Here is a 14,917-nt window from a genome sequence, read left to right on the forward strand (position 1 = left end):
GCTTACAATACACATAAATCTAGTAGCAGGCCTGAGCGAAGGCCCAAGTATCTTCTGCTTCTTATTTGAGACCTGCGCCAATTCAGTCTACTTAGTGATTGAGGACGAGGGTCCATTATTAGCCCTTAGAGGCCCTGAAGCTTGAAGTTATTACCTTAAAAGGAAGGTGTTATCAAAAAGAGAAGTTATATGTCTGTTTATAGTTATTAAGATGTACAAGATGTACCCTTGTCTGTAAACAATGACTGGACATAATGTATTTTTGACCTGTATTGACGTGTATGTGGGGGTGTGATCCTCTATGCTATAAAACCAGAACTCAGTGTATTTTTGTCAGAGCAAATAAGCCATATGCTGATGGTTGTTCTCCGTTGTCAATAAATTCATCGTTTGATTGCACTTTTCTGGTGCCTCCGTCGTTTGTTGTCTGGTCTGTAGTTGATCGATCTCGCTTCATTTGGTGGAGGATGCGGGCAACTAAAGATCAGCAGAAAGAATTACAGGTGTTTGTTGTCGAGGCGGAGGTCGGCCAGATCAGGTGATCGAACGGCAGACGTCACGGTGATCGCTTGACTATTGGGCCCGCAAAAAGGTAAGGCACAAACCTCTTAAACTGAAATTGTGCTGTAGTAGATTATAATTCTAGAATATGTAGTCAAGTGGTCATCCGTTGATCTCTGTTTTGAGTTTTGTTTGAAACGAAAACCTTTGTTGCAACGAAAGTGAAACTTAAGAATAGTGTTGTGTTCACGGTCGCCTTGGAAAAAGCAGTACTGAGCGAAAAGTAACTAGAGACGTTGTTTTTAAGGAAATAAGAGAGATTAAAAGAGATTAAAAGTGTCTAAAGTCAAGGAGTTGGAGAACTCCCTCCCTGGGAAAGACGTTTCCTAGGATTATACTAGGGGGAGGGCCCCGCTGAGAGTTGTGGCCTCAGATATAGCCCTGGTGATCGCAGAGGATCATTGTTAGGGAGACACTTAAATAAGAGAAAAAGGATAAATACCGGACACGAAGGTCCGAGGAGTTGATATATGAGCTAAGAGAAACTCAGGCCAGCCGTAAGCTTGAGGTTTTGCAGTAAAGCCAGCCGAGCAGTAAAGTGAAACTAAGGTCTGTTGTGTTGAAGTAACTCTGAGAATAAATACTGTGAGCTATGAGAGACGATTAAAAAGTATTACCTATGCATTTGTGGACCCGCCGTGGTCAGTGAAGATTTGTGGACCCGCTGTGGTCAGTGAAAAATTTGTGGACCCGCCGTGGGCCGAGAAAAGCTGTGTTTTTGTTGATATTCCTGGAGAATTTGCAGACCTGTTGACGTCTCTTAAAGACGAGCAGCGGTCTGTATATCCGGGTTGTGGGGACTCACTCATACAGCTGGAAACCGGGACGTAAGAAACTCTCTGCAATGATTTAAGTGCCAGCCGGTTGCAGGCTGTGTGTGAGAGAGGCTGTAAAAGTCTCTTTTTCCGTTCTTTTTGCTGGGGAAAAGTGCGCAGTTAAAATTTGGGTGCGGTCACTTCCCCTTTTAATTTTAACAAAGAATAGATACATTGATTAAATGAGGGGTAGATAAAAAGGCATGCTCATTGTGCCGGTGTTTCATTATAGGTGCTTGGAAATAGACAGTGAGAGGCCCACGGGGATCCCATTAAGGCTGCTGAAGCATTTTCCTGTTTTGTGAGCGTGCCTTTGGTGATTTTGAAATACAGTATCACTGGACAGGGTGATTCTAATATAAGAGTTGTTTTAATCCAACCAGAAACAGAGTAAGAATAAAGCTGTGAGCCTCCTCCTGAGTGGAGAGAATGTGCAGAATTTTTGAGTATCTCTTGTTAAAGAAAAGGGAAAAGAGATTCTGTGTATGGCAGACCGTGAAGTTTCTAGATTAAATCAGAGAGAACTAATGTGGCCGAAGGTTGGATCTGATATGAGGTGAACAGAGGACCGGTCTAAAAAGATTAAAAGGTACGCACAAACCTGTTCAATAAGCAAATTTGTGCAAATTGGGTGAATTCTAAATTATCTGTTCGCTGAGTAGATGATCTTAACTATTAAATTGGCGCAGTAGGGGTAAAACTGAATTCTCGAGAATAAAGTAAAACGTCGAAGTAATGAATGAGTAACTTGGAAGTAATGAGAAGCTTTGAAGCAAGAATAATGAAACTTTGAGAAACAGACAGTACTGAGTTAAAAGGTTATATGGTATTTCATGGTAAAAAAAAGAGAAAAAGAGACCAATGCATGTTTAAGAATAGAAGAATATAAGAGTTATTGGTCAGCTTATGGTTTAATAAGTGTCAAACTCCTGTACCTCTTTGAGACTTCAAAGAGGAGCTCCGGCGTGGGCATATGTCAGGTGGTGTTGCCGAGAGTTTTGGGCTCGGTGAATAGCTAATGATCAAGAGGATCATTTTGGGAGACGCTTATTTGTAAGTAAAAGGATTAAGTTCGGACGAGGAAGTCCGACAGAAAACACCTGGTGCTGTCAGGATGTTTAAGTGACACAGAAGTTCAGAAAATCGAGTCAGAAATGGTTTTGTGGCTCTTGGTAAACTGATTTTGAAGGAAAATCAGTGTTTATTGTGCTGAAGTAACAGATCCGGCGCGGTCTGACGGGAAGAATCAGCTGCACAATTCTGAGTGTGCAGTGTTGTTGATATTAACAGATCCGGCGTGGTCTGAGGAAAAGAAATAAATCGGTTAATGGTTGATATATTTACATGAATTTTGGTGGATCTGCTGAGGTCCAGAAAATAATCAAGGCGGACTGTGTTTGTTCGAACGTTGATAAATGATCCAGGAAGAATTGCCCTGGGTCTGTGTCTGTGTGTGTGTTGTTCAGTGACAACATGCCCAGTTTAAAATTGGGCCCTGTTCCTTCCTCTTTTTAGTTTCAAAACACAAAGGCTGTTGGATGAAGAATTACGGTGTAAGGAACGGCTTCACTTTTGATTAGGGAAATAATATGCTTACTTTTGGGTTTATGAAGATCTCGTAACAATCTGGGGGAGATGCCGGGGTAAAAAGAGTGAGCTCGGACGAAGGGGTCCGAGAAAAGAACACCGTGAAGTTGAGCAAGGTGTTTTAACTGACTCAGGATTTCAGAGAATCGAGTCAGCTGTGATCTCGAGTTTTAATGGTAAGTTGATTTTAAAGGAAAATCAATGTTTACCATGTTGAAGTAATTCTGATGATATTACTAGATGTGTTGTGATACAAGTAAAGAATAAGTTGTGTAAATGTGGACACACGATTGTGTTGAGATGTATGGATCGGCTGCGGTCCACCTGATAAGTGAATACTGGGTAAACTGAGACAATAAACTGTTTTTAAATCTTCACTGGCTGCAGTGAGATACATGTGCTGAAGATTACTGGACTCGGCGAGGTCCATATGATGAAGTTCTTGGGGAGATAAATGACAGAAACAGTTTCTGAATTTTGAGGAGAATTCTGAAGCACTGAGGTTGAATTTTCTCTGTGCTTGGTGCGCTGTGTGGAGTTATATCAGAGTTATAAGTCCAAAGGTTATGACCTGGAGGTCATTCATGGTGTTTAAAGAAGAACAGGAATTAGAAAAGGATATTTCATGTCATATTTTGTGTAAATTGAGGAAAACTCACCACATGTGTTCACCTTTTTCATTTAAAGGGACACAGACATTAACACACACACACACACAGTACTTGGGTGTGAGTTACTTCCTCTCTTAATTTTAAACTGTAACACGTGTTCATTGAACTAGAATTTCAGCAGTGGATGAGACAGGATTTAGGTTAGGGCTAGTTAAAGATAAAGATGACCTTTATTAGTCCCACAGCTGGGAAATTTGTTTTGTTAAAGCAAAAGTGCAAAGTTATGCAGCAGAAATTAGAAAACACTGGAATGCAATAAAATAAAGTAGAATAGAATAAAATAGAATACCAATACTATATACAGCTGAGTAAGAAAATCCAAAATACAACTTTGTCAAAGAAAGAAGTGCACATATAGCTGTCTTATTGGACGTATGAGGGTTCTGGTAAAGTACTAGTTCTGGTAAAAGTAAAAGATTATGCTCAAAGTTTTATGCCCTGGAGGCCAAGAGTCGTGTGTAGAGAAGAACATGACTTAGAAACGGACATTAAGGTCACATTTTGTCCAAGATGGGGAGAATTGTCCCATATGTGTTTATTTCTCTTCTTTTTAAGAGGACAGACGCACTGAGTGTTGTCTACTTGCTCTTTCTGATTCTAAGCAAGCATGTTTGATAAAATACTCTTAGGAAAGCGTATTTTGAGTGCTTCTAAGTGTGTGAATGTTGTGAGTACTTGATTTGAATGATTCTGTGTGATTTGTACAAAATAATAAATAAGTAATAATAACTCATAGGCGAGTGCGTGAATAGAGGAGGCCTGAGAGAGTGTGTGTGTGTCAAACAGGAAGTCTGATTATAGCTGGGGAGAGACGTTGCAGCATGAAAACAGAGCAATTAGAGACTGAATGTCTTAAGAAAAAGTAATAAAATATATTAATTACATGTTTTAGAAAAAGAAAAACTGAGAAAATAAATACATGAACTAACATTTACATTAATGAATTGAAAACACACGTACACAAATTGTTACAGGTGAAATGTTGGGAATAATCAGAAGTGTGATAGCTCAATATACTGATGAAATGAAGAAAGCAGCTTACACTCCTTTGATTTCCAGAGTCAGTGTGTCCCCTCACCTCATAGAACCCGTGCCCACTTGGCCCCCATATCAGGCGAAGCATGGAAGGCTGGACAGCCCATGACGGGTAAGATCCCACCTCGAAACCCTGGGACAACCTAAGGCAAGGCGCAGTCACGATTGCTTGAACCTAGGTCCCTAAGTGAGCTTGGACTCACTGGAGGAGACGGGACTACAAGGGTAAAGCCGCTGGGGCAGAGGGGGAAACGTCATTAACAATGACGAGTGATGAGCCGAAGAGGGGAGACACTCACTGTCTTTCAGGGTGAATTGTTCCCTGAACCTGAAAATCAAGCTCTAACTTCTGGCTGAGGACAAGGAATGTTGTTATTTAAGGAGGGAGATCAAATTTGCGAAAGAGAAAAATTGACTGTTTAAGTGGAACCTTGTGAGGGAGTCTGAAAAACCACGAAAAGAAACATATACATAATCACACACACAAATAGAAAATGCGTTAACCTTAGAATACAAAAGAGCTCATGAACATCAGATAGCAGGTTTAGCATAGGAGTCTGTTTATCATGTTGTCCAACTCGCTTAGTGTGTAGTAAGTTTTCAGAAGAGAAAATTTAGAATTTAGTGATGATGGTGTGCAAGTTGTGTGGTGTTTAACGAGATTTTCTGTGTTTTGAGCAGGTGAGGTGATGTTAGTTGACCTGAGAGAGTCAGGACCCTGAAGAACTTGTGGCAAAATGTTCTGTGTTTAAGATTGTTGAGGTTGTTGTTGTAGTGATGGGTTACTTCTATCGGTTAGATTGGTGTCATTTTCTTATTTTAATAGAGGGAGTTTTATCAAACATGCACATGTCTAAGGGGGTTCATCATTTTTGTAACAGTGCACTTAGAAAAACCTGTCAGGTGATTTTGTTTTGTGTTTTGATGAGCTAATAATCAGCTCTCTTTTTCTCATTTTTGTTCTAAGCAGGCCTGCAAAAGAGTGGATAACAGCGCTGAAAATTCTCGGTGACCTTTTCCAGATTACAATAGGCAGAGGAGAAGGCTAAGTCTCTGTCTAAAAGGATTGCCGCGAGCCAATCCAGTCTAAAAGCAGAAAGAACTATTTTCCTAAAAACAAAGTAAAACAAATAAATGAGTTGATGTTGCTGAGAGTGAAGACTGAATATTTGCGAGATAGTCTCCACTGTCAGCAAGACCTGATGTTAATGCATGTGAGTGAATGTGTGTAAATGGATGGTGACTGGACGGACGAGGCAGACCATAGGTTGGACCGACTGGACACTGAGATAAAGACTGGACTAAGGTTAGACACATGACTGATAACTTTTCTGTTTTAAGTTTTCTTTCTTATAACACAGATTGGATCATAAGTGGGGAAAAACTGAGTATGAAATGTGAAGTTCTGGTTAACATACAGGTTTTTGTTTCTAGGAAGTTCCAAGGATGCAGGCTGGGGATGGAGCCAAGAAAAGATTTGACATAATGATTAATTTGATTTCATTCCTTAAACACAGGTTTGAAGGGCCGGAGCATGAATATCTAATATGATATGACTAACCTTTTCTTTTAATCTCCTAAGCTCGAGTGAAGGATTTTGAGTTTGTAACACATAAGATGTGTCACAAAAGGGGGGAGTTACAGGATTTAAGGTTTAATTTGAAATGGGTTTTAGGATTACTCGATGACGTTTGGGGTTTTTGATAACTGAGATATGGTAAAATTGAGGCAGAAATTGTTTTGTGGTTCTTTTTGATCTGTTTCTATGCTCAGAAGGTGATGGTTTATATCTTACCCTGGGTGTGTTTAATAAAACTAAGAGTGTTGCTCACACATGAAGGGCATGGAGATGAAGTAAAGTTAATATAAAGGACAGAGCCCAGAACATGATATGGTGAAACAACTTTGAATGATTAAAGAACCTTAGATGAACACAGTAGATTAGTGAGGTGTAGCAGAGAGAGGCTTTTTGTTTTCTATCCTTTACAGGAGAAGATTTCAGGACCACAGCGACCACAGGGGTGGCAAGAATCCTGGAAGCCTGAGATCGAACGGAACCAACCAAAGAAAGGAGAAAAACAGAGCACGAAGACACCTAGTTGTTTATATTACAAAGAAGATCAAAAGCTTGTTAGACACAGGTTATAATGGAAGCATAAAAGGGATGAGAGGAACTTTACATAACATAGAAATCCTGCAACAATTTGTAAATTGCCCAAACACAGTGTTCAGACCGGATATGCGCTACCCGTTAAAGGGGGCGAAGAAATCAGGCCTAAGTTTTAAAAATGAAACGGGTTAACTCGATGGAGGAGGTTTCCAAAGGTCGAGAAAATAATGTAGGACCTTTTACCAGGAGAAAGCTAATTGTATCTTTTACACTTTACAGTGTGCACTGAGGGAAGTCAGGAATAGTTTAAATTAGGATTGAAAAAAAAAAATTAAACTAGGTGAAAAGGGGGTGTAGCAAGTAGATTTAGGGCAGCTCACAGCCTGGCGTAAACGCAAGGTGCCGTCACACAGCTTAAGTTATTTGTTTGATTTATTTTAAACATTGAAAACATACAACCCGTTGAGGAGACAGATAGGGTTGGGGAATTGAAAGGTTTTGTTTGTTTAGCATAATTTCTTTTGTTATATTTTAGCTTTAACAGGGAACATGCCTCTCTGGAGCTTCTCTCCTGATGCTACCCTGCCAAAGACCCTTATCCATAGAGACTATGTCAGCTCCCAAACAGACAGCAACAAACCAAATCTAGCAATAAAACAACTTAAACATCAATAGTAACAAAGCAAGAACAATACAGAATCCACATCTGAACCGAAGAATAAAACAGTGAAATGTGGATTATTAAATATTAGGTCTCTCTCTTCAAAGCCTCTGTTGGCTCACGCCGAGCGGTCGCAGCAGATGGCTGCCCGTACCTGAGCCTGGTTCTGCCGGAGGTTTCTTCCTGTTAAAAGGGAGTTTTTCCTTCCCACTGTTGCCAAAGTGCTTGCTCATAGGGGGTCACAAGATTGTTGGGTTTTTCTCTGTATCTATGAAGCGCCTTGAGGCAACTTTTGTTGTGATTTGGCGCTATATAAATAAAATTCAATTGAATTGTATTGAAGTAAACTTAATGTGATAAATTAGGAATTAGTTCATTTCTCAAGTGAGAAATGAAAAAGGGGGACTGGTGTTAGGAATAAAAGAAATATTTTTAATGTGTACTCTAATAATGAAGGCTTGTAGAGCAAGGCTACCTTTGACTTACAAACAAGAGCTCAGCCAGACTGAAAAACAGGAAGTTTTAGTGCACAAGGCATATTAATAGATATAGACACAAAAAAGAGGAACTCCCCATACAAACAATGTTCAAGCCTGTGTGACGTGTAAAGTACCGAAATAACACCATATAGGTCACAGCTGATGATTCTAATGTTAGAGAGCTCTTGCAACTGGCGTCTGAGCTGTGCAGAGGTCTCTCACCCCCGGAAGATGATTGAATAAAGAAAGACAGGTACTTATGTATGTCAGCATAAGGTGGAGTCCAACAGAAGCAAGGCACCCTACATGCGCACAGCATGCAGCAGGGGTTGCCAAAACAATATAGAAAACAGCACATGTAGTGAGAGAACACCCACCAAAAGTTCTGACTACACATAGTGTGGTGGCATAGGTGAACTCGCAGGCGTTCACTATGACATCATTAGCACAACAGAGACTGAGTAAAGTTTTAGATGCTCTAAATCTGACATCTACACATGAAGGAATCAATCAGGAGAACCTCATGATTGTACTAAGAAAGCAGAAGTTGAAGGGAAAGTCAGGGAAGATGTAAAAGCAGAACCTATCCCTGGAGCTGAGGATTGGTTCATAGATGGCTGCTGTCATCGTGATGAAGAAGGATCGAAAGTAGGCTATGCTATAGTCTGCAAACAAGGAACTGAATTTGAGCCCACGAGGAACTCCAGCAGTGGAAGGAGCCACGCTGGACTGGTCCTTATGAGGTCGTCGCCAGAACAACTATAGCAGGTCAACTAAAAGGGAAAGGCGATGCCTGGTATCATTGGTCGCAGTGTGCGCCAGCACATGAGAGCTTGCTAGAGGAAAACTCGTCTTTAACTAACACAGGTGTCAACGATAACGAGCAGAGGCAAAATAAATCCTCTCACCTGTGCAACGGGCCAACCAGTAGTCTACCTGGGAGGCCGAAGAGAGAAGAGGAGCAGCGCAGAAGGTCGTCACGCCAGCAGAAAGGAGCGGTGACAAGTTGAGGACTCCACAAAAGCAGGGGAGTTTCATTCCAGGATATAAAGTTTATATAACATGATGCAAACACACGAGTCAGAGACACGTAATGAGAAAACTGATTAGAATGTTCCTTACAACTACATGTTTATTGTATGCAATGATATTAACTATGGCTGTGTTGTTTATTGTCTATATTTTGCAGGGCACTCTGGACCACTTGTCTGAACACGGAGGCCAGTCCAGCCCAGCACTTCCTGAGACTGTAGTTGCTAAAACAGGATCGGTAAAAAGACAAAAGCGCGAGGTGTCAGGTAAAGGTGATGAGTGTCTCAGCATGAATAATGGCATAGAGTTGAATTATGTTAAAGGGTCTACCAGCTCATTCACGTTTGATTTGTGTGACGTCATTAAGTGTACAGGAGCTAGTAGTAGCTGGAGAGCGTATGATGTACGGGTCTGCAATCACCCCATGATATGCTTAGGGTAAATTTAGTTGATCCAAAGTCTAAGCCGCTCGCAGAAAGCTCAATCGCCACTCTGACTGATCAGATGGTAACTTCGAGAACAGTAGCTCAAAAGGAACAGGAACCAACAGGGAGAGTACTTCTGACGACAGATTACTCTAGACTGAAGCCTAAGGATTTGATAAAGCGTGCCACCGGTTTCAAGGACAGTAACCTCTGGCTTGATTGGGTGGCTCAAAATGCTTATTGGGAACCAGGTAAAGGCTATTCCACAACACAACACACGTACCTTAGCCGCCAGAGGTAAGAGACATATTTTGGCCAAAAGAGGGACCCAGGATACACATGCATATGACCCTAGGTTAAACTCTCCGACCTGGATAGACTCTATTGGAGTGCCCAGGGGAGTTCCAGATGAGTACAAGCTGGTAAATCTGATAGTGGTAGAATTTGAAAGTAACTATGTTCATTGGAATCTGCTGAGACTCTCTAACCTAACCAGGGATGCCATGATGGGGTTCGCAGAACAATTGGGTCCGAGTTTGCTGATGGGAAATCGAATGGCCCTTAACATGAGAAGGGAGGTGTGTACGCCATATTCGGAGACATGTGCTGCACTTTTATCCCCAATAATACTCCCCCAGATGGCTTAGTAACCCGAGCTCTGGAGGGCTTGAAAACTTTGTCTAAAACCATGCATGAGCACTCAGGTATCGAAAATCTGCTGGCGTCCTGGATGACATCTGTGTTTGGACAATGGAAAGGTGTGGCTATGTCAGTGATGTTTTCTTTGACTGTACTTTTGGGAATACTGGTCATCGCTAGTTGTTGTATCATTCCTTGTGTCAGAGGATTGTTGGTAAAAGTAATGGCGAGGGTTCCTAACCCTGGCTGGGTTGAGGTCATCTACCAGATGAACTTAGAACCCCTAGAGTGGGGCAGGGAGTGATACAACATGAGGTATGGTGACATTCCTTGATGGAATGTCAAAAGAGGGAATGTTGGGATTTAGAGATTCTTTTATTGCTGCCATATACTCTGCCTTATGATAAATGCATTAATAACATGTTCTACAGTATTATTTTATTAGTAATATTGTTTACAGGGTTCATATTGCATTGAATATGTTTGTCATCACATTCATTCTATTCACAGGTTGAGTTCATTCACAGGTTGAGTTCATTCTATACACAATGCATAACTGTGCTTGTTTAGAGTTGATGTTCTATCCAAGAGGGTTTTAAGCTTCACTGGTGAGAGTGTCTAGGTGATACATGTTGAGGGAAGATGAGAACATAGCAGGTTAATTGCATGCATGCTTACAATACACATAAATCTAGTAGCAGGCCTGAGCGAAGGCCCAAGTATCTTCTGCTTCTTATTTGAGACCTGCGCCAATTCAGTCTACTTAGTGATTGAGGACGAGGGTCCATTATTAGCCCTTAGAGGCCCTGAAGCTTGAAGTTATTACCTTAAAAGGAAGGTGTTATCAAAAAGAGAAGTTATATGTCTGTTTATAGTTATTAAGATGTACAAGATGTACCCTTGTCTGTAAACAATGACTGGACATAATGTATTTTTGACCTGTATTGACGTGTATGTGGGGGTGTGATCCTCTATGCTATAAAACCAGAACTCAGTGTATTTTTGTCAGAGCAAATAAGCCATATGCTGATGGTTGTTCTCCGTTGTCAATAAATTCATCGTTTGATTGCACTTTTCTGGTGCCTCCGTCGTTTGTTGTCTGGTCTGTAGTTGATCGATCTCGCTTCAGTATACACACACCAATATTTTTGAATACATTATACATTATATATTCTATATACAGACTACACAACTACCATCACTACTGTGCAATATTTAATTTACGTACAATAACCCACACAGTAAATATATAACCCTATTATTTTTTCCCCCATTGTATATTTGTACATTTGATATTTTTGAATACTGTTCATATGTGATTTTTAGTTTAATCTCTGTCTCTCTTTTACAGCATGTCTTTATCCTGTTTTCCTTCTCTCACCCCAACCGGTCGCAGCAGATGGCCGCCCCTCCCTGAGCTTGGTTCTGCCGGAGGTTTCTTCCTGTTAAAAGGGAGTTTCTCCTTCCCACTGTCGCCAAAGTGCTTGCTCATAGGGGTCATATGATTGTTGGGTTTTTCTCTGTATGTATTATTGTGCGATCTACTGTACAATATAAAGCGCCTTGAGGCGACTTCTGTTGTGATTTGGCGCTATATAAATAAAACTGAATTGAATTGAATTGAATTGAAATGTATATAGTGTTGCAGAACTGTGCACCCCCACCTTCTTTTTCCACATGTCTACATTGAGAAGTATCTCATTGTACATGTGTACAGAGACAATAAAAGGCATTCTATTCTATTCTGTTCTATGCTATTACTCCATAAATAATGCAAAACCTGATAATACATATAAATAAGTGGGACTGAAAATAAAGCTAGGTAGGAAAGAAAGCAGTACATCTACGAACAAAGTGATGTTTTCTGTTCCGTAATATATTATCTTAAAAATAAACCCTAAATAAAAGTCAGTCATTTTCTGTAATAATATTAGTGAAAAGCTCTGCAGCTGTGATTGCTTCACAGTGTTGGGCAAGTTACTTTGAAAAAGTAATTAATTATAGTTACTAGTTACTTCTTCAAAAACAGCAACTGAGTTAGTAACTGAATTACAAGATTCTAAAAGTAATTAATTACTTGAAAAGTAACTATTGCGTTAGTTTAAAAAAAAAAAAAGTTTAACCCTCTGGGGTCCAGGGTATAATTGGCCATTTTAACCACTTTTGATTTTCCCTACATTTCACCTTTAAAAACTATTTACTTGCCTTGTTTGGTATCATTCTTTTCAGCACAACCTCACGTGTCTGAATTTACAGTTATGTTTTCATTAAGACATACTGTATTAACACAATTGATCTAAAATCAAACAAAAAAACATAAAATCTGAGTAGAAAAAGGTTAAACTTTAAATGCAAATATAAATTGTCAACTTTAAAATCATATGCACAAGTTTTGCAAACAACAAAGTCATTTGCAGCCATTTACCTTTTTTTTTTTTATAACCATTTCAAACTATTTACATAACAATCAGCTGTTCTGGATTCAATAAGATGCCACACAAATTATTTGTGCCACTCCAAAAAAATAATTTCTGTCCACTATAAAGGAGAACATCACAGCCTGATACCTGCAGGTCTCACAACAGCAGGTGTATCACTCCTGTTTTTTTACCTGGAGACAGCAGTCACCTCATTGTTCTGACACACAACACAAAACTATCCACAACACCACACACTAACTACACAAGACAACACATTAACTACACACTCCAAACACGCTAAACGTCACAAATCTCTCACATCTCAAAACTCGCTCTCTCTTTTTCCGCTGTCTTTCTCTCTCGCGTGCGCGGTCACTCCAAATGTCAAGTCAAGTGGCCATATAATTTTTGATTGGTCGACATTGTACATTTTTTCACCATCACGAACGGGCTGTTTTTTGTTTTGTTTTTTTTTATTTTTTGGTCATAAGCAGAGAGTGCTTGCTAGCGCTGTCCTTAGACAGTAAACATGATGAAAGTATTCAGGAAAAAACACGGGTATATATTGTTTATCATGACTCTGGTTTTACGTGGCCTATCAACACAATTTAAAAACTGGTATATATCACCTCGTTGCTTTGTCATCTTAAAGTGGTCCTGTGATTGGTTTACCACGACTACTATACTCTTCCTCAGTCAAACAGCAGCACTCATGCGATTGTTTTGCCCCCTTAGCTTTTTGTCACGTCCCACGGCGTTCCTGAGGAACGCGAAAGGAGACCTTCGGCGTTCTTATGGTACGCGGCGGGTTATGGCTGAAATCCAGTGCAATGATGCTCCCGCGGTAATAGACATTCCAGATTTAGGTGCTATTTAATGACGTTAAATAGCGTGTTTCTAAGCGATTTGAAGAAAAAGAGCGAACATGTGTAGATTGAGTCCAGACGGTTCTCATATTTCCTCATTTTTCCGAGGTCGTCATTTAGGAACGTGGTGGGTAGCCGAAAACGTAATATGTTGACGATTTGTCACCTAGTGTAAAATGTTACGCGTTTTGGCCAAAAAGTGATCGTCTGCCAGAAAGTGATTGCAATCCGCGGGAGTGCGCGCAGCTGCTAAAAGCTTTAGCGCCCAGATTACTTACATAGACAGCTACTTCAGCTACAACTGATATAAGGTACTGTAAGCTGAAGACAGCTTCAACCATCTGTTTGTTGAAAAATAGTAACGCGACCGCACCGCATTTTCTTGTTAGCAACGGTAATGGCGTTGTATTGATAGCAATAGTAATTAGTTAGATTACTCGTTACTGAAAAAAGTAACGCCGTTAGTAACGCCATTACTTGTAACGCTGTTATTCTCATCACTGCTGCTTCATCAGAAGAACAGATGTAAGGAAACCCAGTAAAATTATGAATGAAAACTGTACACACAGATTTTATGTCTTACTTTTATTTTTAGTTTAATTTCTAATTTTGTTTTTCAGTCATTAGAACAAATGAATTAGAGGTTAGGTTGGCTTCTTGAAGACTGAACATATATAGACAAAGAAAGACTTTTAAAAATTTGTCACAAACTAATTTAAAAATAAAAGCGACTGAATTAACTGAACGTAAATTAAAAAATTAATGAAGCCTAACATTTAACTAAACTAAAACTATTTTTCTGTTCAGGAATGAAAGTCAGTTATTTTAATTTGGCAAAAAGCTGCTATTACTATTATTACTATTACTATTATTTTCTGTTTTTTCATAAAACAGTAAATTTGAAAATTCACAAATAACAATAATGATATCTTCAAATTAAAATAATATTTTGAATAAATAGCTTGCACATACTGGTGGATTAATCATTCGAACCCCAAAAAATAACACTTTTTTTTGGTAGTTAGTTACCAATACTGTTAATCAAGAGCAGCAGTTATATAAATGTTGCATTGGGTGATGATCCAATACATTTGTTAAGCACTTTACCTGGTCCAGGGCGTCCTCTCTCTCCTTTGGGGGTGTGCTGTTGCATGACTAGAAATAAAGAGTAATGTTTAAGAATTTAATATCTGGTATTTTCTTCAAAAATTGTTTAAGAGTACTGTACAGTTGCCAATCTACTCAATCAATATCTCTGTGTAGGTTCTCGGTCATCCAGGTCATGTTGATCTAAGGGAATTGGAAGAAAAAGTGACTGGACTTCTTTAAGTTTCTTGAAGACATCTTGAAGACATTTATCTGAGTAGTTTTTTCAGTTCTAAAACCAAATGGTGGAGAGTCCCAGGTATTTAAACCCTAGTGGAGGCCCCTTAAGAGGACTATTAATCATGTGACTCATCACATGAGCCAATGTGTGAAAAAGGCATAGGTCATTTTCACAAGAGGTTTTGGGTGAAACCATTGTGGGACCTTGCCTCACCTGACGCAAAATGTAAGTGGGGGTGAGTTGGGAAGGGATCTCAAAACTGGTTTGTAGGTGGCAGACAGCTGGTGTT

The 14,917-nt window shown here is 39.7% G+C and overlaps 1 protein-coding gene across 4 annotated transcripts in view; it reads right to left on the reverse strand.

Annotated features, from left to right (window-relative positions):
• LOC106098933 (inter-alpha-trypsin inhibitor heavy chain H3) overlaps nt 1-14,917 on the reverse strand; it is a 32,956-nt gene that overhangs the window by 4,500 nt on the left and 13,539 nt on the right. For 3 of the 4 annotated variants that reach the window (XM_019358844.2, XM_019358842.2, XM_019358837.2), the window contains one exon: nt 14,409-14,456. In XM_019358844.2, coding sequence (XP_019214389.1) covers nt 14,409-14,456 — 48 coding nt within the window. Of the gene's footprint in view, nt 1-10,581; nt 10,634-14,408; nt 14,457-14,917 lie in introns of those variants that run through there. The other variant, XM_025907274.1, reaches the window with a different exon arrangement.

The sequence above is a fragment of the Oreochromis niloticus genome, linkage group LG5 (assembly GCF_001858045.2).
Source record: "Oreochromis niloticus isolate F11D_XX linkage group LG5, O_niloticus_UMD_NMBU, whole genome shotgun sequence".
NCBI classification, from domain to species: domain Eukaryota; kingdom Metazoa; phylum Chordata; class Actinopteri; order Cichliformes; family Cichlidae; genus Oreochromis; species Oreochromis niloticus.